The sequence below is a fragment of the Cryptomeria japonica genome, chromosome 7 (genome assembly GCF_030272615.1).
Source record: "Cryptomeria japonica chromosome 7, Sugi_1.0, whole genome shotgun sequence".
Taxonomy (NCBI): domain Eukaryota; kingdom Viridiplantae; phylum Streptophyta; class Pinopsida; order Cupressales; family Cupressaceae; genus Cryptomeria; species Cryptomeria japonica.
The window spans coordinates 736,484,436-736,511,331 of record NC_081411.1 but is presented as its reverse complement, the minus strand read 5'-3'; the positions used below and the strand labels follow the sequence as shown (position 1 = coordinate 736,511,331).

General features: G+C 38.3%; 1 protein-coding gene across 1 annotated transcript; it reads left to right on the top strand.

Annotated features, from left to right (window-relative positions):
• Positions 1-25,886, top strand: LOC131073747 (receptor-like protein 19). The gene is made up of 3 exons (XM_058010249.2): positions 1-3,138; positions 19,574-20,012; positions 25,612-25,886. The coding sequence occupies exons 1-3, from the start codon at positions 1-3 to the stop codon at positions 25,884-25,886; spliced, it is 3,852 nt and encodes a 1,283-aa protein (XP_057866232.2).
• The last annotated feature ends 1,010 nt before the right edge of the window (positions 25,887-26,896 follow it).

The window sequence follows — 26,896 nt, the reverse complement described above, 5'->3', positions numbered from 1 at the left end:
ATGGCTTTGCAGGATTCAACCAGTGGTGTTCGTTCCCAGATCTATCTCACTTCACTTTCTATTCTGAGTGATAAAACAGACGTTCTTTCTCCACTGTTAGATCTAAAGATGTTACAATTCTTGGATTTGAGCTTTAACGACTTCACTGGTGTTGGAGTCCCTCAGCAACTCCCCACGCTGAAGTATTTGCATCATCTGAACCTGTCAAATGCTGGATTTGTGGGAACGATACCCAGGAATTTGGGCAACATGTCTGCGTTGCGCCACTTGGATCTTTCCACAGATTACTACATTTTCTCATCCTCCATTACAATTGTTGACATGCAGATGTGGATAGGAAACATGAGGGATTTAGAGGTGCTGCTGCTGGACGGGGTGAATATGGCGCAAGTGGCAAGCGATGAATGGGGCAAAGCTATTTCCACAATGTACAGTCTCAGGCGTCTTCAAATGTCCAACTGTGAGCTCTCCGGGCCAATTCCCCCTTCCCTTGCAAATCTTACCAGACTAACCCACCTCCAACTCGGTGGCAATTCCTTTTCCTCGTCCATACCTGCTGGCTTATACAACCTCTCCAACCTGGTTTCTCTCAAGCTTAGCAGCTGTGACCTCAATGGCTCCATTCCCTCTGATCTGTTGAGCCTTCCAAACCTGCAAGAAGTTGACTTGTCTGCAAATCGGGACTTGGAAGGGAACCTCTCAAGCATTCTGCCGCGACACTCTGCCTCGCTAAACAGCCTTGTTCTTACAGCAACAAGTGTAGCAGGAGCTATTCCAGATTCAATTGTCAACATCTCCTCGTTAACTCTCTTGGATCTCTCGGACTGCTCTGTCCAAGGTAAGCTTCCTCCCACCATTGCAAATCTTACAAAACTTGTAATGTTGGATATCTCAATGAACCAATTAGAAGGAAGTTTGCCTTCGTTTGGGACTAAGCCTCCATTAGGAACATCTTTAGCACATATCGACCTTTCACACAATCAGTTGCACGGCAGCATACCCCCTATGTTGTTCGGTGCATTTGAGAACCTCCGCTATGTTGACTTGAGTCGGAACAATTTGAGCGGTGCCGTTCCGTCACTTGAGATGAATCTTACCTCCCTCGCACAGCTTGATTTGAGCTACAATAAGCTGACGGGCACAATTCCTTCCTTGGCCACCATAAAGTCCCTTGTTCTGCTTGATTTGAGTAACAACCACTTGACTGGCGGAATCCCGGCTTCCGTTGGTCAACTACTTTCCCTTGAGACTCTTTATCTAAGCAACAATCAGTTAACAGATGCCATACCTCGCAACATTTCAAATCTATCTCGACTGAATGTTCTTTCCCTATCATCCAATCGGTTAAGCGGGACCCTTACAGAGTCCCACCTTCATAATCTCTCCAGGTTGGTATCTCTAGACATTTCAAACAATGCGTTAACTGTGAAGGTCTGTCCGACCTGGATTCCCCAAAACTCGTTTAGAACACTGAAACTAAGATCATGTAACATGGAGGGTGAATTTCCGGCCTTCTTGATAACTCAAGCTGACATTTCCTATTTGGATTTGTCCGACAACAGATTATGGGGCAATATTCCTGCGTGGATATGGGATTCCCTTCCCCTTCAACAACTCAACCTGTCTTATAACAATTTTACAGGCGCTTTACCTTCTAAGCTTGGGGGGCCCAAAACATTGAAGGTTCTGGACTTGCATCACAATAAATTAGAAGGTCCGGTTCCGCTTCCTCCTCCTTCAGTGGTTGTGTTGGAACTGTCAGAAAATCAATTTTGTGCATCCATCCCACCTGAATTTGGCGAATATAAGTTTAGTTACCTGTCTCTGTCTCACAACAATCTCAGTGGTACCATTCCATCTACAATATGTGAACTGTGGTCTATGCAGATTCTGGATTTGTCCAATAATAGGCTTACAGGTAAGATTCCTGTAGGTATTGTAAACTGCAACTATCTTGAGGTATTGAATTTGGAGGGAAATAATTTAGAAGGTGAGTTGCCAGCGGAGTTGGGAAACATGACTTCGCTTCGAACATTGAAAATCAATCGGAATCAACTGAATGGGACTCTGCCAACACTTGCAAATTGTAGGCAGTTGCAGATATTGGATATAGGGGACAACAGGCTGACAGGGGACATTTCTTTAAATTTGATTCAAGAGCTTCCTAGTCTTAAGATTTTAATCTTAAGATCAAACAGATTTGAAGGAAGTGTACCTGCTGATGTAGTTAAAGTACCCTCTCTTCAAATATTAGACCTTTCAATGAACAGTTTGACAGGAGCTATTCCGGGCAACATTTCAGAGATGAAGGGCATGGGAAATGTCTCGATGGATACAGAATTCTTTGAGTTTGGACGGATAACAGGTTCAACATATGTAGAGAAAATAATCATCAGAAGCAAAGGATTAGAGCTGGAGTTTGTGAGATCTTTGAGATTAGTAAAATGTCTCGATCTGTCAAGCAATGGATTATCTGGTCAAATCCCTGTAGGCATGGGATCCCTGATTGGTTTGATCATTCTTAATATTTCAAGAAACTATATTAATGGTGATATACCCAAGTCCTTGGGAAGAATGGTACAGCTAGAGTCCCTTGACCTCTCGCAAAATCAACTGTCTGGAGATATTCCTGTGGAGTTGCAACTTCTCACATACCTAAGTTACTTGAATCTGTCATACAATAATCTTACAGGAAGGTTACCGCAAGGAGGACAGTTCTTAACATTTGAAGCCTCATCCTTCTCACATAATCCAGGTCTATACGGGTTACAACTGAACGAGTCATGGTCGCCTTCGCCAAAGGATGAAAGCAAGCCTAAGAAGGAAAGTGTGAATAAAAACAGGGGAAGAGAGAGCATTGATATTTTCTTTGTGTTGATGGGGATGAGCTTTGGAGTGGGCGCGGGCATAATTGTAGCTCCTTTGTTGTTTCTTAAGAAACGCAGGGAGAAGTTCTTTGATTTGTTAGACAGTATATTGATTTGGTTGGTTGACTTGATTGCCTGTGACAAGTTGCAGACGGCGAAAATTTCCGACGAAGGCCAAGAGCATTCCGAAGCAAGCGAAGAAATAAGACGCTTCTGTGTGCGTTGTACTCAGATCGAGAGAGAGACTAAAAGTATAGTTCATATTAAATGTGTATGTTGACAAAAATATTATTTGTATATTTTATTTTGTTTAGGGAAATCAAAGTTACAAATTCTTACAATTGGACTCATAATATTTGTATCACCTCTATCTCAAGTCTTTTTTTCCCATAACCCCTTCATCTCAAAATCATATCTTTTTTTAAGGGGTAAATGCTTTTGATTCAGAGTTATAAATCAATGAGGTCACCATTGAGGGTCCTCATCCCCCCAAAATCATATCTATTACTCGTAGACTAACTCTTCTTTTGATAAACACACATCAATAAGTCGCTCAATTTATTTATTCATTTATTTTCAGTCAATACATAGTTGTTTAAGGAAATTATAAAAACTTCGTGAAAGTAATTAGAAAAGATTAAACAACATATATGTAATCAAGAGAAATCTCAAGAAATATTTTAAAATTAATAACTTTGAAGAAAAATTAAAACAAATGTGTGTGTGTGTGTGTGTGTGTGTAATATATACTTTCAAGTTTAGGCAAGTTGATACAAAATGGTAAATGGTTATCAAATTTCAATAAAGAGTTAAGACTAATAAATTTAAGAGTTTTAAGGTGTGTTGAATTCTATTTGTTGTTCTCGTGTAGTTAATAGTTGTTCTTCCATATAGATTGTGAATAACAATAAAAAATTGATTTCTATAATTGAATCAGTAATATAAGTAGTACAAATCTTTCCGTTGAAAATCTTCTCGACTCCTAAATAGGAAAACACTCATGCTCTAGTTTTCTTATTAGTATTTAGTCTTTATAAAGCATTTTTTCTCCTCTATTTTCTTTCTCTTTAGTATTTGTGTGTCCTTGTACCTAAAGATGGGTGTGTTGAAAAGCAAAAGGGGGAGACTAGTAATGTTTATAAGAAAAAATTGTAAACTTCTTGATGCATAAGTACAAGATGCCTAAATGATAAGTCAATTGTGTAGTGAAAGCTTATATAAACATTTCAATGTAGTGTGAATAATATTTTGTTGTTTTGATTCCTCTATGTATTTGATGTGATTGATGAATCATTTGCTAATAACCTAGAGATTGCCCTTATATTATCCATGATCAATGCTTAATTTGATGTTTTTGGCTTGTAAGTTAATGAGTAACAATGGTATTATTTGAAAAGGTCAATTTGAAAAGCAAGAAAGAGATATGAATTGGGGGGGCAATTTTATGGACTAGTCATAGACATGGGATATATTTGTGCCCATTGTGAATTCTAGGGCCTACCAAAATATTTGAGAGAGAATTGTAAGATAAAATTAGCATTAGGATAATGCATGTACAAATAGGACCAAAAGTGGGTGTAAAATGAGAGTAAAAGGACAAGATATACATATTTCTACTCTATACTATCATAAATAGAGTTATTAGTACAAAAAGGCTTAGAAATACAAACATAAAAGAAATCTAGAAATAATTTCGCATTGCTAATAAGTTTGTAAAAACTATGGTGAGTGCAAGAGGTGAAGAAAAGGGTCCACATGGCGGGCGTCGCGCAGGGAATTCGGGTGCACGGGAGTAGATCTAAGCTAGGCGAATCTAGCTCCACGATCGACATTCAAGAGGAAGGAGCGAGAATTCAAAGGAGCCCTCATGGAGTGATGAGACGGACCAAGTAATCTTGATGGAAGCAGTCAGGGAAAGAGTCAACAATGGATGGTGGGCGTATGACAATTTGGGTCATGGATCAGAGATGCAGGCTAGGAGGCAGCCAGCTTTTTTTTCGAATCACCAGGGGCAATATAGGTCATAGTGGATTTTTAGAAACAGGCATTAGGTTGATGCTCTCTCCTAGACTGGGAATGGATGGCAACTTTTTCCTCTTGGAGTTCCTAGATTCTCAAGATCCAGAATGGCGGGCGTCGCGCAGGCAATTCGGGTGCACGGGAGTAGATCTAAGCTAGGCGAATCTAGCTCCACGATCGACATTCAAGAGGAAGGAGCGAGAATTCAAAGGAGCCCTCATGGAGTGATGAGACGGACCAAGTAATCTTGATGGAAGCAGTCAGGGAAAGAGTCAACAATGGATGGTGGGCGTATGACAATTTGGGTCATGGATCGGAGATGCAGGCTAGGAGGCAGCCAGCTTTTTTTTCGAATCACCGGGGGCAATATAGGTCATAGTGGATTTTTAGAAACAGGCATTAGGTTGATGCTCTCTCCTAGACTGGGAATGGATGGCAACTTTTTCCTCTTGGAGTTCCTAGATTCTCAAGATCCAGAATGGGTTTTCAAGCAAGGAATCAAAATTTCACCAAACCTCCTTGGACTCGGAGAAGGAATCAATTTGGAGCCCACTGCTCCAATCAACCTACTGCAATTGGCCCTCTAATTCACAGGAATGGAAAGACGAGGTCTTTCAGAGAGGGAAGAATGGGTGGTTCAAGAAAATGTTTGTATCAAAGGAGGATATGGTGCGTAATTGGAGATTTGGTCGCTTTAAAGCTGGAACTTCAAATGACCGATCTAATCACAACGCAAACACAACTATCAATGGAACTAATCCTCATCTGAGCAAAAAACCAAAAATTGTTAAGGACTCTTTGACACACACTTGGTCAATATCTATTGTGGATGAAGTAGTAAAGAAAAACAAAGAATTCCTAGAAAAAAGTGGGCTTTTCATTAAATGGGGGGGGGGGGGGTTAGATGGAAGAGTCGTGAGGTTATCAGCAATTGGTGTAAAAGGCAATGGGGAGAGGGCATAGCGATTAAGCCGATTGCAATTGGTTTTAATTGATCTCCTTCAACTCCTTGGACAACAAACTAAAGGCCCTAAACTCTGCCCCTATTTTCATGGATGGAGCCTAGATGCATCTCTTTGATTGGAAACGCAGTTTCAACCCTAGGGAAGAAACTATCCTTGAATCGTCAGTGTGATTCCGTCTATACAACTTGCCATTGAAATTCTGGGGGGATGGGATCTTGAGAAGTATAGGTTGTAAGCTAGGCAAGTTCCTCTATCTTGACAATCCCTTAGAAGATCATAACATGGGAGTCTATTTCAGGATTTGTGTGAGTGTTTTGAAGTGGAGATCCCATAAAAAATTGAATTGATGTTTGACATAGGCAATTGGACCCAAGTGATTGATAGGGAGGACAAGCTTAATTTATGTCTGCAATGCAAGTCGCTATCCCACACCTCGAACAACTACCATTCCAAAGTCTCTGTTAGCACTCTCCACAAATTTGATCAATCCTTTTTTAGTATCTCAAAAATTAACCTATGTAGAGATCCACTCTCGGATATGGAGAAATAATTGATAGATTCAATCAGAGATTAATTTAGTGGTGAATTTTTCACATTGGCGACCTGGGAAATGGCGTATATTTTGTACCGATTAGGAGTGGCCATGTCGCCAGAACATTATCAATTTCTGTCAAAGTCACGACCCAATCACCATATGTTTTAGGCAATTAAATGTTTCTATGCGATGATTTCACCAATGCAATATACGATGGACACACAGTAAATTTAATTTTTTTCGCCTACACTCTTCGAGGTTGCCTTAATATATGACCATAATTCGCCTATAGGCATGTGAAGATTTGTTAGCCAAGAGGACCCAATTCCCTCGACATTTTGTCGACACGTGTCTCCATTCACCCCAACTTTTGCCAACTATATTGTATTTGCCAATTATTTGGATGACCTATAATCGCCTTGAAAATTACATAAGTTGTATTTGGACGACCTATAATCGCCTAAAAAATTACATAAGTCGTGTTATAGTTACGCGAGATTCGTCAGATATTTGTATACCATATAAAATTCCCACGGAATTCGCCATATAAGGATTGGTATAAATACATGCAAAGATCAAATCTATCTCAACACAATCTGGTGGGTTCTAGGCTTTGAATTCTGATCAATAGTGAAGTTTCAGACCAAGGAAAATCATTGTTGTTGACTGCATTGGCGACTACTAGTGACCTAAAGGTGAGCGATCATATTTTTGAAGTGTTATAATATTATTCTAAATTTATCTATATTTGTTTGCATTGTTGAGTTCATTTTTATTCAGTGGTGACCTATCAGTGCCAAGTAGTTAGGACTCAGGGGGGACATTTAGACCTCAGACATCTAGATTGTAGGTCGTAGGGCCAATGAAACATATATTATACATTATAGTCTAATATTGCTTCTTCAACAAATTGATATTTTTTTGCTAGCCTTTATTTCGTTGGAGATGTCGAACAGGAAGAGGGGTAGGAAACCTGAATGTGGGGAAGGCCATGAGAGGCCAACAAAAAGCAGAACGTTGTCTTCATACTTTGGCATTGGAAAAGATTGTGGTGAAAATCAGTACATCATCACAAGTACAAGTACAAAATTTGCCACCTACACCGCATGTTGAAGACGGCGGCGAACTTGATATCTCAGATCGAGATTATCTTGAAGAAGATTATCTGGTAGATGCCCAAGTTAGCCGGAATGATATAATCGACTTGGGTGATAATGCCATTGATGATAATGCACGAAAGGGGAAAAGAAAGGCCAGATCAAAAAAGGGTGAACCACAATCAAAAAAGGATCGGGAGTGGGATATGTCAGTGAGGAATTTTCAAATTAATTGGGCGTCAAAGTATCCATTCATTGAACCAATGGAGAATCCAATTGAAGGCGAGCCTCCAATAGAATGCAGGTGTAAGATTTGCACTTGGAAACATAACAAGGAAATTAGGTTGCAACTAAAATTTGACACCATAGAAAAGCATATAGGTAAAGTTTATGAAAAACAAATGATAGACGGGGTTGAAAAATCAGTGATAAGATGGAAAACAAAGGAGGAATGTAAGCATGTGAGGAATGTCGAAGAGTATTGTTTTCATGAGAAAATACAGATGAAGCCTGCTGAAGTTAAAGGTTCTATTGAAGCTACTTTTGGAAAAGTAATGCAAATAGAAAAAATGGGAAAAGTTGTTCAGTTAAGCGTTGTTTTTTATATTTTGAGCAGAGGGGCATGCTATGACAAATTTCCCATCAATTAGTGGTTTATTACACTTTTTGAAAGTTCTTAACTATCCTAATAGACACTGGTCAGTAAACAGTGAATGGGAATGGGCAAGTTGTCTTGTTGAGGTTGAAAAAGAAGATGTAAAGGAAAAAACAAGAGAGTCAAACTTTATTGCATTTTCTTTAGACGAAGTTACAGCAGTAGACAACATTTCATGGGTATACATGCATGTTTATACTGTAGAGAATCATACCTGCCAACCTCATCTACTGTGGAAAATTTATTTCAACTAGTAAAGAGAAGTTTAATTGAATATGGAGGTATGGATGACATGACGGTAGCCAAAAAATTGGTTTGTGTTGGAGCAGATGGAGCTTCAGTAATGTAAGCTCACAAGAACGGTCTTTGTACAAAGATTGAAACTTCATTTGCACCGTACATTACTGCAATTCACTGCATGGCTCACAGAATGAGTCTAGCTTTGGGAATTGTGAGCAAGTTTGCTTCGGTTAAAAAATTAAAATTTTAATCAGAGAGCTCTACTCACACTTTTGTTGAAGTCCTAAGCGATTTATGAAATTTCAACACTTTGTTGATGGAATAACTGATGGGAATAAGCTTCTCAAGGATAATGATACCAGATGGATCTCTTTGGATGGTCCAGCGCATTGAGTGTTTTTAGAATATCCATCCTTGATTGGACTATTTCACACAGCTCGCAACAAATCAGATCAACCAAAATTTTCTGACCTTCTTCGGAGGTTAAGTAATTTAGAGACACTCTTAACTTTAGCAGCTCTTCTGCCCATGCTAGAGGAAATGAGGAATATTATGAAGGCTTCCCAAAAAAGAGCTCTATATATTGCAGAATATGCTACGCTGCGTAAGATGACATGCATGACCCTCGACAATCTCTATCGAAATCAACCAACACTATCTGATGAAAAATTTGTTAAGTGGCGAACACTCACAGATTTGAACAATCTTGATAACTTTTTACAAATAGGTGCAGATGGGGAGGTATGTGCCAATGTATGGGGAGTTGAGATACCAATGCACTTCTATGCCACGGTCGACCCCGAGGAACCAGGAAAGCACCCCAGGAAGCAACTAGCAAGAGTTACAAGGGAAGATTTCGACAAGATTGTTGAAACTGTAACTACTTCTATGAAGAAAATTGCGTATGATCTTTCCTCACAAATTAGAAGCAGATTCCCTCCTGACAACCTTCTCGAAGCCATGTCTATTGTGTTTCCTCATTATTGGAGCCTCAACAATGCATCTGATTTTCGAAGTAAGCTACTAATTTTGATAAAACAATTTTGCACATCCAGAGAATTAAATGGAGTAACTATAAATGGAATATTAGATGAAACTCATCTTCGAGAGCAATCATCTCGTTTTGCATACACTATGAGAGAACAATATGCCAAAATGGAGAACCCCCGCGAAGAGGGATCAATAACAAGGCTTTGGAAAACTATAGCTGAGAACTTAGCATTGTGTGATTCAATGCCAGAATATGTGAAGCTTGCTGATTTATGTCTTACCATGAGATTGGGTTCGGTGGAAGATGAGAGAGTTTTCAGTGCTTTGGGATTCCTAAAATCAAAGCTAAGAAACAAACTAGACAAAAATTTGGAAAATTGCTTGAGGTTCTATACATCTAGGTATGATGTCCACACTTTTCCTTATGATAGGCCACTGCAAATCTGGAGGTCCAAATATGAAAGAAGAGGATTGGGCAACACTTCAAACCAAAGTGCCAGTGGGACTATTGATTCATGTACTAGACCTACTGGTAGCATTGAGATGCAGTTCAACAAAGGTATGCAAACTCAGAGTGAAGAAACCACAGACAAGAATCAAGAAAGCTCTGAATTTGATGAGGATGAATGGCAACTGTAAGAGATTGGTATTTATTAATCTTATTACTGTATCTCATCATTCATATTACAAAAGCATATTACTTTTTGCAATTAGAATTTAATATTGATTTGTAATTGTATTTTTCAACTTTCTATTTCCAATTTTCCAGATTTAAAATAACATAAAAAAAAGACCATAATGTGTTTATTGATGCAGAGATGTTTATTGTTTATTTAGACATGTTTGAGTCTCAAATCTGTGTGATACATTTCAGAACCATATGATACAATTCATTCAATAGTAATACACATGTCGAGAACTTAGATTTTCATTAATTCTTTCAAATTTAGCCATATGATACAATTCATTCAATAGTAATACACCAATCTGTGTGATTCTCCACGCAAATTGCAAAAGTGAATACAAAGTTTCAGAACCCTTTGCAAATGACCCTGAATTCCCTTTTATAGAAACAAGAGAGCAACAACAGCTCTTGTGTGATTCTCCAATGTCCATGCAAAAGGGAATACAAAGTTTCAGAACCCTTTGCAAATGACCCTGAATTCCCTTTATAGAAACAAGGGAGCAACAACAACTTCAGGTCGAATTGCAAGTTTGCAACATGTGAAGACTCAACATCAAAATCACAAACTCAGCACAGATTTATATGGCCATAACAGGCCATATTAGCAATTTAACACCTGCTACATGTCTGATGTCTCCTGTTCAAAAAACAAAGTTCAAAATTAAATATTAATTCATGCCATGACAAATTAAATATAGATAATAGCAATGCCTAAAACCTAGTAATCAAAAATAGAGAAATGCATAAATGTTAAAGCAAGGGAGAATTTGAGAATACAAATTTACTGGCTGAAGTTTTGCACTGTGCATCATAGTTGTGTGAGTTTTGGTTTTTTCCTATTCACAAAACAAATTTATTTCAAGCGATGTCAAATTCCAAACAGAAAAAACATAAAACCTTGAAATTAAGAGTAAACGAAGAAAATTGTGCAATACATACTATGATTCTTAGGATTTATGTGTCAGTTTTTGTAGGGTGCTCCACTCTTCGTCTGATGGAAGGTCAATATTCTGTAAACTATGGAAAGTCAACTGCAACTTTGTCAACATTCCATATTTAGAAGATTGACTTAACATCACTGTTTCATCCAATACCGAATTTAGAGTTGTAAATGGTTGGATGAATTCCAGAAAGCTTTGGGGAGTTGTGTCCTTAGGAAGCAAGTCTAAATCCGACTTCATTTTTATCTCCATTCTTTTTTTGTAAGCTTCTTTTCCAATGAATTAATTTGATGGGTCGTTGATCTTAGGCAAACCAAGTTTAATCAAATTATTTTTCTTTTCTTGTAGCTTCAATATATTTTTTCCACAATTTTTCATAACTTCGGATGTTTCCCTTAGTTTCTGGCATTTTTGAATGATAGATGATGTCTTAATTGTGGCATCAATGCGGCTCTTAATTCCCTTGGATGCCAAGTAGTTGTCACTGGAACTGTAGACTACTTGCAGAATCTGTTTTGCCATATCCTCTTTTGAATAAACATGTGTGCTCTTCTCAAAGTGCCCTTTGATTTTCATATAAATTACTCTCAGACTTTCATTCAATTCAAACCATTCCCACAACTTGTCACTCCTCTGCATTATTTGTCACCAAATGTTTTCTTGTATATACTTTTTTGTATTTTTCATATTATCTTTCAATCTACCCTCCAAAGTTTTTATTTTATCATTTGCATTGTGCAGGTCTTCTTTCATTTGTGCACATTTCTTTCTTTCTTCCTCTACTTCCTCTTGCAAATGTTTTTCTTTTTCCCTCCAATGATCCAATAGGTCCTGTAATTTTCTCATTTTGGCAGCAACAGACTCATAACTTTTGTATAATTTTTGAAAACTGGGTTTTTCCTCATCAATTTTTTTACTGCTTTTAGCCAATTTTTCTTTCAGGTCCTTCAATTTTGCATCCATCTTCTCTTGCTCTGCAATTTCTACTGCAGAGCCCAAATTTTTTATCCTTTTCTATAAATCATTGCACTTGTTTTTTGCTGCTTTCCTCCTTGATTTTTCGTTTACCAGGTCTACCTGTAACTTTTCTATTTGTTTCTCCAGTTTATTTTTCTCTCTCTCCACCTTTAGTAGTGAAGTGTAGACCACTTCATTAGTCCTTTTTGACACACTAATTTTACCAACATTATGTACTTTGGAAAAATCCATTTGGAGGGTGCTAACTTGAAATTCAGAGGGATCTATCTGACTGTGTGGTGGATTTTTATCTTTAGTTGGGGTCGGGGGCATAACAACCATGAACTCCATCATATCTTTATGTGGTTCATATGTTGGAAATACCCTGTTCCTTGTAGGCTCTTCGTTTAAAACTTCAGTCAGGGAAACCCTATGAAATGCTTTCATTTTTTCTTTATTTGCTTTTGTTGTGTGTTCATATTTTTCATAGTAATCACGATATTGAAAATGAAAATTTGGGCTTGCTAAAGCAATTGAATGTTTGAAATGTGACATAGGAATACCAGAGGCTCCAGTTCCACTTATTCCTGTGGTTTTAACAAATGCTTGACTAGGATTACCAACAACAATTCCTGATACTGTCTCACTCCCACTAACACTTTCATGTGTAGTTTTCATAATATTTTTAAGTGTGTGATCTGAAGTTGCAAATGATTATTTTGTAGTGTCAGTGGCACTTGATATAGGATTCTGAATAGTATTGGTATCTACCACTAGTGGCCTCTTGCGAGAGATATTTTGTTGAAGCCCTTGTCCAGCAACTAGACAACTAGTATCAATAGTACTAGTAGTACCCATGCCAACCCACCATGGCCACCAATCACAGTGTCACTTGACTGAACAATAATGGGAATATTATCCCCAGATTCCCCACCTGTGGCAGTGGCACTTGATTCACCACCAATGGGAATACCATGATGTGGTGGTGGTTGTGGATTTGAACCTGAAACAAATGTAGGTGGACCCTGAGGGTAATGAGTAGTACCTATCCGTGATGAATCTGAAGAATCAAGTCCAATGACTGGTTTAACAGGAGCTTTTGATTTTGACCCTGATGGAATTTGTACCTGAAGTGGATACCAAATGCCTTCTCCTCTGGCACCTAGACCACCACCTTCAAAACCCATTTTTTCCACAATGCTTGCCCCTTTGCTATATTTTTCTTTCATGGACTCATGGACTACACCTAATATTTTAGGGACTATAGTAGTTGTTGGAGTGGGCTCAACCTCATACTCATCATCATCTTCACTCCTGCCATGTGTTGTTGTGGGATGATCCATATTTCACAATTTGCTAAACTCTTCATCCTCATCGATGGTCTCAAATTCTGCACTGGTCTTTGGTTCACCGAGATTCTTCCTCATAGTCCAAAAATCATTTATTTTGGTTTGAGTCCAAAAACTCTCTTTACATTCTTGCAGAATTGATTTGGGAATAGATTTCTTAGATGGATTAGCAGATTTTAGGTAGAAATTGTAGGACCTCCTATTTTGGATGCCCTGGCCCTCCTCTGTTGTCCTCTGTGTGTGCAATGCCATAATTTGTGATGAAATTTCTTCTGTTGAAATGTTATTGTCAGCTGCAATTTTCTCCATCTCTTTTTTAACCTCATCCTAGGAGTCCATGTTTCTAAGCTTTTCTAGCAATGGTTTACTTTTATGTTGACATAATGCTGAAGAGTTCCCATTTTTCTTAAGCCTTGCTTGAACTACACCGATTGGATCATACTGTCAGATACCCTCATCACCAAAGTTAAAAACTGTCAAAAAATCATGTGCCACATTGAATGTTTTTCTCTCAAATGTGAACCCTCCACATGAGGAAGGCAAGGAAGGAAATATGCTCTTCTTTTGCTAACCATGGAAGTGCCTATTTGTTCTCTCCAATTGTCGTACATACTCTAATGCAAATACCCTCTCTGTCACATGTATTGGAAGTCTGTATGGTTTTAGTCTCGATCCGTAAAACCTTAACACAATGAATTCTTCCATGAAGAACCAGCCAGCCAATTCTATTTTGACTTCCGAGTTGAATGCAATCTCTACAAGACACAGGCAACCTAGGCATCAGAGTGCTTGTAATTTCATTATACATTGGTGCCAAAAAGAAGTCTACAAAATGGTTGTAGTTCTTTTTGTTATCATGCATCCTTATCTTTGGTGTCCATTCATATATTGGACACTCTGTTCTCTTCCCAGTCTTCTCATCAATCTTATAGTTCACAATTTGAAGCTTGTTGGTCTCGAATATTGCACCATACTTGGATAGAAGGAGATAACACAAGTAGGATGAGAACCTAAATGTCTTACAGGAACCTTTTTTTATCATTAGTAATTGTTTTTGCATGTGTTGAACAATGTGCTCAATAAAATTATATCTTATTGGCTGACCTACACAATAGATATTATAAATCATTTCAAGAAGGCTTGCACCCACTTCCCTATTATTTTCCAATCCCAGGCAAAATGACAGCAAGGAAATAGTATCCCCAACCCATGGAACAAAAATGTTAGAATCACAAGGAGGCTTATGATTCTGATCCAACACAATACCAGTACCACTCTTTATTAGAGCTTTGATAAATGAACCTTTGCGACTTGGATCGAGACTCTCATAATTCCCTGCCATCTTTCCAAGGTCAATTTGGACGTTTGAGTTTTGGGCTTCAAATCCTAGGTTCAACAAACGAGCAAATTCTCCCTCGTTTATGGATATAATTTCCTCTTTTGTATTTTTATTGACAGTTGTTTTTTTAATCTTCATCATAATTTTTGGTGCAGACCATGACAAAATCAAGGCAAGGGAATACTTCAGGTAACACCATGCTTCCCAATCCAACATCCCACGATGCGATTTTATATGTTTTTTGTTGTAATATTGGGTTGAAAACAGTAATTTTTGCCCTGCATGCATATGTCGCCTTACTAGACAATGCATATCTAATATCTATGATACGCTTTTCACCATGGATAGCAAGGTCATACATATCATGGTATTCATCAGTGAAACCTAGTGTTTTAACCAGTTCGGTTAGGTAAATTTTGTTTTTCACTTGGCTTTCTGTTGAACTACTGCTTCTCGTTTTCCCCATCACTATTATTGTTAATAATTCAAAATAATGCTAGATAAAAACCTGAAAATGTTAACCCTCAAATTGGACCACGAGATTAAAAAAAGAAAAAAAGTGGGATGTAGGTGTTGTAGATTTTACCTAGAATTTATATTTCACTAGATTGGCGTAGACAGTCTCTGTTGCAACTTGCATTCCTCAATCTAGTAGTTGTTTCTGAATCTCCCTTGATTTACAGGTTTGTCCATGAAATGAAATACGATTATGATTTACGAGTCTCTTATTTTGAAAACTCTGAAAAGTACAAAAGTAATATCTAAAGAGCAAAATATCTAGAATCATGTTGTAATTTTATTAATTATTATTAATAACTATTCCATGTCGAAGGACAAAACATTCATTACTTCAGTATAAATTCTGAGGACATTAAATGTAAAACGTTCAATTCCGGGCGAAGTTCTCACAAATGTGTTTACTTCCCACATTCAAGCCGAAATCCATCCTTAGTCGTTGATCTTAACTCATCCAACAGACGATGGCAAAATATCTAGAATCATGTTGTAATTTTATTAATTATTATTAATAACTATTCCATGCCAAAGGACAAAACATTCATTACTTCAGTATAAATTATGAGGACATTAGACTTAATTATATTTAATTAAATTTAAAACGTTTCAATTCTGGGCGAAGTTCTCATAAATGTGTTCATGTTGGATTTTGCCAAGATCAAGAGGTCAATGAAATGTACAAGATAGAGACACAATATAGGACAAGAATAAACTGTATTCTCATCAAGAGAAAATGATCAACAACTTACATACAATGTAGATGAGCCTGCTTATATAGGCAAGGCTAGGGATATGTATGAGCACACAAATATGACATGTGGCTCAATAAGAAACAAGGGTAGGTAGGAAATAGGTGTGGGTAGGTAGGAGAAATAATATAATATTCCACATGAGGTGGATCACCCACTGAAGGTGGAATTATCACTCCACAATAAGTGGATATGATAGTGTAATAACAAGATCAACACCATAAGAGGTGGAATTTCTCCTACACACACTATCCCAATGTGGCACAAACACCCAAGTGTCTCATATCCAAACTACTATGAAATGCATTATCCTAAGTAAACTTAAGTAAGTGTAATAATATCCATGATGAATAATTATTTACACCAACACCCCCCCTTAAGTGCAACTTAGGGGAATGCCCTTAAGTCTACAATGCAAGATGGGTCCAGGCTACGAGGCCATGTTAGGTACCCATGAACAAATGCAAATGCATGCAAACCAATGCAATGAAATCTCTCACAAAGTGGGGAAAGAGAGAAAAACCCAATGGGAAAAAACCCTCCCCCAAAAGAGAGATGAAAGCTATACAAGAGAACTCTCAAAGAAGTATGTGAGGAACAAAACCCCATGTGAGGAAAAAGTCCCCCCCATATGAGAGAAGAAGAGAAGTCAAACTGTGATCCTCCCTCAATGAAGAATCTGCACCAATGATAGAAGCTCGATGTATGAAGAAACTGTTCCACGAATGTCGAACAACATTCCTCCCCTTAGGAAGAAACAAAACCAAAGGTGTATCCATGAAGTCTCCCCAATCATGAAGGGAAGATGTATGAAGAAAACTCATGATGAAAGGAATCTCTGAAAACTGCTCAAGTGTCCCCATGTCGATGCTGAAAGATACCCCTTCCAAAGATGGTAAACTATGCCATACTGCTGAAAAAGGCACTCCAAGATCTAGTGGAGATGGATGTAGAACATGTCCCAAAGACTCATGTGTCTCCTCAAAAAATAAAGAGACCTCCTCCAACTGTTGTACATAAGTATCCACAATCATGTCAACCTCGAAAGAATGATCATGTAGAGAATGAACAAGAGGGTCAGAGTGTGCCCTCGCAACAAGCGAAGAAGGATCATCTTCATCAAAGAGAAGATGAATGTCATCAATGATGTCTCCCAAATCTGCAATGTAGGATTCCACAAACAAACCTGCAATGTCTGTCAAGTAATCATCCCATGAATCTGAAGCTGGAAGACAATGTATATCCTGCTGCATTGAATCACATGAAGGCAAAACTGTCGCACTATCTGCATCATCAGGTGCAATAGGTGATGTGATATCAATATGAGGAGATGAAATACAAGACTCAAGAACGGGGTCACATGTGAGAATCCCCATGTTCAAGTGTCCAAAGTTCTCAAAATCTGAACCATCACAATCATGTGTAGAATCATCAAATGTGAAATCATCATCATCAACAAAATCTGAAAAGGAGTATAACCGAGATGCATGATCAACCACCCCAGTTGCAATGATAGCTCTAGTCTCCATGTCTCTAATGAAAACTGAGTCAGGTGTGAACTCCACAACTCTCTTAGTTGCGCCATGTGTGATTTGATAGATAGAAAGGAGATTGTTTGTCAAGTGGGGTACACACAACACATCATTGAAGGAGTTATCCCCAATGTCAATAGATCCTTTCCCAATCACATCCATGTATGTATGATTGCCCATCAAAATCTGTGGCATGGTGCAAGGCTCAAATGTAGAGAACATAGATTGTGAAGATGCCATATGATGAGAAGCCCCTGAATCTAGAAGCCATCTCTCTGAATCATGACTGATAGTAGCACATAGAGCTTTTCCTTTTCTTGTTCCAAAAGAGTGAGTTTTTCCACTTGTAGAAGCCATGAATGCTTGCCCTTTTCCTTTTGAATGTGAGGAAGTGGAAGTTGATGAATCATCTTTCTTGTAGACTTTAGGCAAATCAATGTTATGCTTTTTGATGATATGTGTGAGTTCATCAATCTTCTTAGTATGGTAACAATGTTCCTCATGACCAATCTTTTTACAATAAGCACAAGTAGGTCTCTCCCTCTTTGGTGAATTATCTCTCTTGGAAGAGGATGAATCTCCTTGTTGTGGAGAAGATGGTGCTTTTTCTTTAGGCTTTGATTGCCATTTCTTCTTGTTTGAGTTGTCCTTTCCTTGATTTCCTTTGTTCCCTTGATTTGCCACTAATGCTTGAGACTTAGAAGAAGCCTTAAGAATGCCCATGCTTATCAACTTAGTTTTTTCCATCATCAACATTTCATTGAAAGCATCAAATGTAGGCATTTTGTAGCTTGAACCCATTGTCATCCTATGAGTTTGGAAACTAGAAACAAATGCTGCATATTCTTGTGGAAGCTTGCCTATCAAGTTGAATATCAATTGAATATCCTTTTTATCAATGCCACAATCTTTGAGTTGTGCCCTCAACTCATTTGCCTTAGTGACATAATCTTGTATAGTATCAAAGTTCTTGGGATCTAACATGGTGAGATCACTATCAATTTGATATCCCCTAATCTCATCAACTTGACCATACAAGTCTTGAAACTTTTGCCAAGCATCCTTGATTAGAGTACATTTCTCAATATGAAAAATGAGATCCTTTGATGCATACTTTCTTAAGGTACCAATTGCCATGATATTTTTAGTGAGCCAATCTAAGTGACCAACTGGATCAGCCTTAAGATCAGCTGGAGCAACAATAGTTCCATCAATGTAATGAGTGAGTCCTTTTTCCATAAGTTTACCCCATGCATCAATTTTCCAAGTAGCATAGTTATGTGGAGTTAAGAGAGGAAACTTAGAAGAACCCATAGCAGCAAAAAGGAAAGAACACAAGAGCACAAAAGCACAAGAGCACAAGAGACACCCCCCAAATTCAATCAATCAAAGTAACCCCCCCAAAGTGATGATTTTGGCACTTTATACTTAGTGCGATTACAATGAGCCACTTGCAAGACAAGGCAAAGTAGACTTATGATGTAAATTTTACAACTTCTCAAATGAGATACAAGAGACTTCAATCAATAGTGCAATGAATCTAACTGAGATTCAAGCAAATATACAAGTACCAAGAGAGCCAAAAATGGCCAAGATCTGAAAGTACAATTTCTACTTACAATGACATCAATCTGATAGCATCATGTGAAAGTAGACGAAAAAATACGCACTTTCAAAAAAAATGGCACCTAAAAAAGAGGTCGTATGACCCCAAACGAAGCCTCTGAAGTTGCAAAAACTGGGATTACTCAGGGCCAGTCAACAAAAACTACATTTTCTGAAAAATCCGTGCATCAAAATCAAAAAATTCTTTCACCACTGCGGAGAGCACGAAATTCTAGCCCATTTAAAAAAAAAATTCACCCAAAAAGGAGCAAAAATGAGCAAGTTATGGCCATTTGAAGTTGAACTGCAAAATCAAAAATGCAAATGAGAGGGGGTCCAAAAAATTTCAAACCCTGCTGATGTGGCGCTGACGTCAGCAAGTCACCCGATTAAATTTGACGGTCGTATGACCGTCGCAAAAACTTCGCCCTCTGCTGACTGGACGTCCGTACTGTACGGACAGATTACGTGGATAGCTTACTGTGTATTCCGTACTGTATGGAATTGCTGACTGGGCGAGCTGATTTGGCAGATGATGTGTCGATCCGTATGGATGATGCGTGGCAAGTTTGTACCTGCGGGCCAGTGCCCGCCTGCCACGTGGCGGGCGCAGGTCCTCCGAAATGGTGACTGGTCTCCACGTGGAAGGATCGCCGGAACCAAGGGCCGGCGGCGGAGGAGAGTCGTCCGACGCCGGGAGGTCGGGAGCTGGGAGGCGCTGGAGCCGAAGCGGCGGGAGGAGCCGCTGCGCGCAGGAAGGAGGCCGGAGGGAGTGAAGCGCAGGTGGAGACCGGGGATTGGAGGCGTCGGGAGGTGCTGCTCGGACGGGCGCGGCGCGGACGGAGGACGAGGCGAGCGACGCGAGGCTGCGGCGGCGTACGCGGCACGAGACGCAGGGACGAACAAGTACAGGCGACGACGCGTGCGGACTGCGTTGTCAGGTACGACCTGCAAAAATCTGCGGAGCACAGGTACGTGCAGCACGAGGGGGGTCTGCGAACCCCCCAAAAAATCATTTTTTTTTAATTTATTTTTTTGATTCTTTTTCAATTTTTTGATCTTTTTCAATTTTTTTTCAATTTTTTTGATTTTTCAATTTTTTCAAAACAATTTTCAGAAAAAAGAAAAAAAAATTTCCGAAAAAATAATAATAATTTCCGAAAATTCGTACGATATAGCAAAATTGGGGAAAAAAATTTCTCACCAAAATAGGCCGAATTTATAACCAAAATTCATGGAAACGACCTTCTGGACGCAATGGAGAGGTCGGATCTGGTCTAGGACGCCTCCAAAAGATGTTGCTCCTCAGATCTGCCTCTTGACGTCGCAGTAATGCCTCTTCAAGACGAATCAATGAAGCCCCAATTGCTCTGATACCATGTTGGATTTTGCCAAGATCAAGAGGTCAATGAAATGTGCAAGATAGAGACACAATATAGGACAAGAATAAACTGTATTCTCATCAATAGAAAATGATCAACAACTTACATACAATGTAGATGAGCCTGCTTATATAGGCAAGGCTAGGGATATGTATGAGCACACAAATATGACATGTGGCTCAATAAGAAACAAGGGTAGGTAGGAAATAGGTGTGGGTAGGTAGGAGAAATAATATAATATTCCACATGAGGTGGATCACCCACCGAAGGTGGAATTATCACTCCACAATAAGTGGATATGATAGTGTAATAACAAGATCAACACCATAAGAGGTGGAATTTCTCCTACACACACTATCCCAATGTGGCACAAACACCCAAGTGTCTCATATCCAAACTACTATGAAATGCATTATCCTAAGTAAACTTAAGTAAGTGTAATAATATTCATGATGAATAATTATTTACACCAACACTTCCCACATTCGAGCCGAAATCCATCCTAAGTCGTTGATCTTTGCTCATCCAACAGATGATGGTACCTATTGTTAGATGTCGTGGCCCATGGGTCCCATGACTTCTGCCATTTTTCTGGCATGTCACCATACTCGTGTCACTTTTCGAGTCTATTTTTTAAGTCTATTTAATCATTTTAAACTTCCACCCATAAAAGAGCTTTATAGACTTAATTATATTTAATTAAACTTAAAATGTTCAATTCCAATTTCTGGGTGAAGTTCTCACAAATGTGTTCACTTCCCACATTCGAATTTCAGGTCGAAATCCACCCTAAGTCATTGATCTTTGCTCATCCAACGGATGATTGTACTTGTTGTCAGATGTCATGGGTCCCATGACTTCTGCCATTTTTCTGGCATGTCACCATACTCGTGTCACTTTTCAGGTCTGTTTTTTGTCTATTTAATCATTTTAAAATTCGGCCTGAAAAAGAGTTTTATAGACTTAATTATATTTAATTAAATTTAAAATGTTAAATTTCGGGCGAAGTTCTCACAAATGTGTTCACTTCCCACATTCAGACCAAAATCCACCCTAAGTCATTTATCTTTGCTCATCCAACGGACGATTGTACCTGTTGTCAGATGTCGTGGGAACCATGACTTCTGCCATTTTTCTGGCACGTCACCATACTTTTGTCACTTTCAGGTTTGTTTTTAAAGTCTATTTAACCATTTTAAAATTCTGCCAAAAAAAAAGCTTTATAGACTTAATTATATTTAATTAAATTTAAAATGTTAAATTTCGGGTGAAGTTCTCACAAATGTGTTCACTTCCCACATTTGGGTCAAAATCCACCCTAAGTCGTTGATCTTTGCTCATCCAACGGACGATGGTACCTGTTGAGTGTTGTTAGATGTCGTCGGTCCCATAATAAGAGACATTTAAATTTTAAAGATGTGCAATAGTTTGAGATAACTATTAAATCTAATGTTAATATTATTTGTCAAAATATGAAATTGAAAAATAGTACAAAACATGAAACTTAGTTTCTGAAAATAAACAAATAACTAAATAAAAATATAAATTTTGATATACAATTTGAAAGGTAAAAGTTTAATATAAACAAGAAAACATTCAATATTAAATCTAAAATATTAATTTAAAGTTTAATATAATTAAAATAAGTAAATATGTGCAGTCTTTTCAAAAATGTGCAGTTCTCAACTTGTTAAGTGAATAAATGTGGCAAGTACAACTGTCAAGGTGGTGAATGTTTGTTGCAGAAGGAAGTTGTTTGCGGCAGGTCGCATGAACGAAGGGAGGAGAGGATGGCAAGAAATCTTTTTCCTGATCTCATGGCATTAATGCCTTATCCTCCACACTCATTACCCGCCCTAGACGGAGGCAGAATTTATTACCTTTTGATCTGCGTGCCAGATTTTGTTTTGAAGAAGACCAAATTTGTATCTTATAGCTTCTGTATTACATTATTTTTGCAGGAAGTGTTTTTTGAAATTGCAGGTGACCATGGAGGCCAATTTCACGTTGCAAATAGAAAAAACATTGGTGCCCTTTTTGGGCAAAGTATCGGATAAACGAATGCAAGGATTATTCCGATTTAAGGATGAGAAGCTGTGGGCGGCAGCTCGTTTGATGCTTGCGGAGGAGGTAGCACATATCCATCACCGATATCGAACCAGCATGGAGGTATAGTCTTTGATTCTGGGGTGGGCCTGTGAATTCGAATCAGAGGTGGAAAAGGTGAAACTCACTTTGGTCAAATTGATAGATGGGGATTTTTTTATCAACCTGGACTCAATTTTGGAGTGGGTGGTGCCACGAGTTGGCATTCGAATTAAGGAAGGGGACGACCAGGAGGAATTGCTCCCTTTTATCCGTGGCCCAGAGGATGAAATCAAATACTAGTGCTGTGAACGAGCTCGTGTGGGGTGGGAAGCTATGAAACTTTTTGTGAAATTAACCAGCGTGGATGAAGTCCTAAAGGCTCTGCACGTGGTGGCAAGGATGGAGGTTGGTAGGGAATTGAGAGATAGATTTGAAGAAGGCGAGGCCATACAACTACTGGCAAGTTTGGAGGGCAACCATGACTTCGGGTGCCTAGACTGCATTCCAAAAATGAAAGCTAAAGTGGCAAAAGAGAAAGCATCAACCTCCGAGGAAGGAAGAGAGGAGACGACGCAGGGGGATAGCGAGTGAGTGGCCTATCGGCCAGTACTTTTTTAGTTTGCTTCCAAATGTTTTCAACTATTAGTTTAATTCCAAAACTTTTTATCAATGCTGGAACATTTGTTGGATAACCAGCCACGACCTAGTTTTTTGTTTACTGCTACTAGATGTAGGGTAGGATAATTTACAAGTTTGGACTGTGGACAGTATGGATCTCTTTCTGTCTGCATTTATGCATGGTGATGGACTGCAAATTTTGTATTTTGAAATCTTTGAATCAATAGAATGAAAAAAAATATTTACCAATCAAAAAAAAAAGAAGTAAATTTAATATAAGTAAGTTGGAGTTTTAGTTCAAATCTTAACTATATATTTATAAAATTATAATCAACCATAATCAATGTACAAATAATTAATGGAACGAACTGAATTTTTTTTTATATATTAAATATAGAGGAAGAAGCATTACATAAAAACGATCACAGTATTAAATTTATTTCTATTGTTTAACAAATAATTGAAATAACGTAGCTCATATACAAAAAACATTTGAAAAACTTTAATTAATAAAAATGAAATAGAATTATAGAAAACATTTTTATATCCATAAGACTCTAAGAGGCAAACTGAAACAAACTGGAATTTGAAAAATTATCATCAATATTTATGCTTTGGAAAATTATAATTTTTACATCTGAGACTTGAGTCCCTCAAAAACTTAAAAGCCAAAATGAGTGAGCCACTGGCACTGAGCCTGTTAAGGTTTGAGGACATAGGAAAAAAAAACTACTAGGGGCCCAGGGGGGCAGGGCTAGGGCACAGGTAGTGGAATTGTTTACAATTTTGCCCTAAGAATCTGGCCCTCCTTCCATGTAGAATTCTTCAGACAACATAAGCTGAGAGAATTCTTCAAGCCACATGTAGTTTGGAAAGTCGTCCAGGAGCAACCATTTCTAGAGGAAGTCCCTACCAATCTACGCCCATTTCTTGTGACATGTCAATTGCTCCGCATTCAGGTTTAGGAGAAACGGTTGCCTAGCCACTGGCACTGTTTGGTCAGGGAGGAGAAGCTTGGATAATTCACTCGCCCAAGGGATCCCCACCTGTACTTCTTCAAGGACGACAAGAGTAATGTCTTCTCCAAGGAAGTCTTCCTTAAAAACCTTCCTCAACAGCATCAGTATATCCACCTTGTCTCCTCCGAGGTTTAGAAGAGACACTAAGAAGTGGGATGTAATGTTCGTGTTAACACGGTACTTATTTTCGTTTCGCAAAAACTCTCTGCCCAACACCATCTCCACAGTCTCATTGGTGAACAACCCAACCTCATTGCAGATTGATTGGAGGGTTGGGTCTCTAATGGAGCCTATAAAGGCCCTCTGGTCCTCTGCAGAAATGCTTCTCAAGCGGATGGGAGTGTCCATCTTGAGAAAATAGATTAACAAATTAAACAACCTGAGCCTACAAACCTAGACTAGAGGAAGAATTTAAAATTTTAAATACCGTGAGCTTCGACGATTTATCTACCAAATGGCAAAGGCTAATTGAAGATGAAAGAAGTAGAGATTGTATATAAATAGTTGAAGCTATTGATTGTAATAATTACTTCTTTAACCGTATTAATTGCTATAAAAAAATTTAAATCTTTTGTATGTCTGCAAATCTTTCCCATAAATGCACTATTGTGCGAGAATGGAAACGGCTATAAACCAATACCAAATTGGCAAGTATCACATTGGAAGTCATAGCGACAAAGTGGATTGCAATTAGTGAAAAGATATATATTAAATGAATAAAATTATCGATCGTGATTTGTGACATTTGATACGTGTCTATTGAATCCAATTCCATTCTGGGCACTTTCTAGTGAGCTATGTTGTCTTCAAAAAATTGGGCCGAAATAAAACTTCAGCCATTGATCTACTATCATCAAACAATTAAAATCATTGATAGATTTTAGGTATGTGTCACCCTTCACGTGTCAAAGAGGTCACGCTTATTGATACATCGTGCAGAGTCCAGACTCAATGTATTATGTGATGTGATGTGATGTGATGTGCCTTGTCTATTAATGGCAATGAATTCATGAAATCGCCAATAACTTATATATTTTTCCATAAATAACAAAATATTTGCCAAAACAAATTAAATAATTTTCAAGCGGTGGATAAAAATCGCCAATACATTTAAATAATTTTCAAGCAGTCGATAAAAATCGCCAATACATTTAAATAATTTTTCCTTCGGAGTAAAAATTTTCACTCATACAATTATATATTTGTTCCTTTTAATAAAAATTATTCGCCTCCCACGATAAATATTTTCCCTATAGAACAAAGTATTATTCGCCAGAAATTTATGGAATTTTTGTACCCTAGAAAAAATCGCCAATACAAAATAACTTTTTTTCTCATTTTAAAAAAAAATTTCGCCATCCATATGAAAATTTCCCCCAAAAAATAATGTCTAATTTGGTAGGGTTTTACATAGTTGCCTGGGGGGTGTTTCTTAAAGTTGTCCCTGGATTCAATATGGCCAGAGAAGGTGATCCAAGAGGTTGGGAATATGGAGAAGGAGAGTGGAGATCCACAAACTCCCGATGTCAACTCTCCTGATGACTTGGCGGCTACCCATATTAATGAGGTGCCCATTGTGCAAATAGTAGGTGAAGAGGAAAATGTTTCGAAGAAGACAAAAGATGTTCATGAGATAACAGGGTCCCTCCAAGTTGATTTGGATGGACCAGAATTTCTGGGCTTATCAGAAATACCATTGCCAAATTTGGAGGCACATTTTGAGGAGATGATAATTTAGCCACTAGAGAGCAAAATGGATTGTAGAGATCTAGTGAATTTTGCCTTAAGGGATGTGGTGAGGCAAGACCCTGGCGATCCTCTAACAAATGTGGATGTTGAAGGAGAGTTTAACTCTGAGTTAGACATGGATGATAGCTTCAAAGAATTTCAGGCTGGAATATTGGAGGAGAAGGGTTTAGAGAAAATCCAGTCCACTTTGAAAGCCACTAAAATCAAATCAAATAGGCAAAGGGGTTGTTTGTCTAACAAATCCAAGTTGACAATGGTTGGATGTGCAAAAGGGCAGACTAAACTTTTTCAAACAATTCTTAGAAACGGGAAGGAGTTACCCCTTCCGAAGGAGCCATGAGGATCATAAGCTGAAATGCTAGGGGCTTAAATGTCACTAACAAATGGTGCCTTTTCAAGCACCAAATTGAGTCTAATAAGGTAGATCTAGTGCTAGTTCAAGAAACCAAATGGAGTAAGGTGGAGGAAGAGAGAAATATGAAGTTTTGGAGGCAGTGGGAGGGTGTTTTTGTAGAATATTTGGGGGCTTCAGGTGGAATTGGGGTTCTTTGGAATCCTGCAAAGGCACAATGTTCTATAGTAGAGGCTCACAGTAATTGGATGATGGTAGTTTTTCAAGCATTTCAAGATAATCAGTGCTGGAAGGTGATCAATGTGTATGGACCCATTGCCACACCCACTAAGAGGGAGCTATAGCAAGAACTATCCAGGAAACTCAGCTATGATAAGGATGAGATGATTATTATTGGGGGGGATTTCAACGCGACACTTAATTGTTCAGAGAAAATGGGAGGCTCAATGGTGAAGAATTGAATCCAACAAGATTTTCAGGAATTTGTGGATTCTAATCATCTAAGGGAAATAGTGGCAAGCAATGGCAAATACACATGGACCAACATAAGGCAGGGTTTCACTTGCATTGTAGAGAAGTTAGACAGATTTTTTCTCTTTAGAGACTGGTCATTGGTTCCAGGCTTGGTGGAGTCTTCAATTCTTCCT

Excerpts from the sequence above, each read along its gene's own strand:
- LOC131073747 (XM_058010249.2), top strand. The coding sequence starts at position 1 with ATGGCTTTGCAGGATTCAACCAGTGGTGTTCGTTCCCAGATCTATCTC. Across the intron at positions 3,139-19,573 it reads GTATAGTTCATATTAAATGT|ATGATGTGTCGATCCGTATG; the intron begins GTATGTTGACAA and ends CTGATTTGGCAG. Across the intron at positions 20,013-25,611 it reads CAAAAATCTGCGGAGCACAG|AGAAGGTGATCCAAGAGGTT; the intron begins GTACGTGCAGCA and ends CAATATGGCCAG.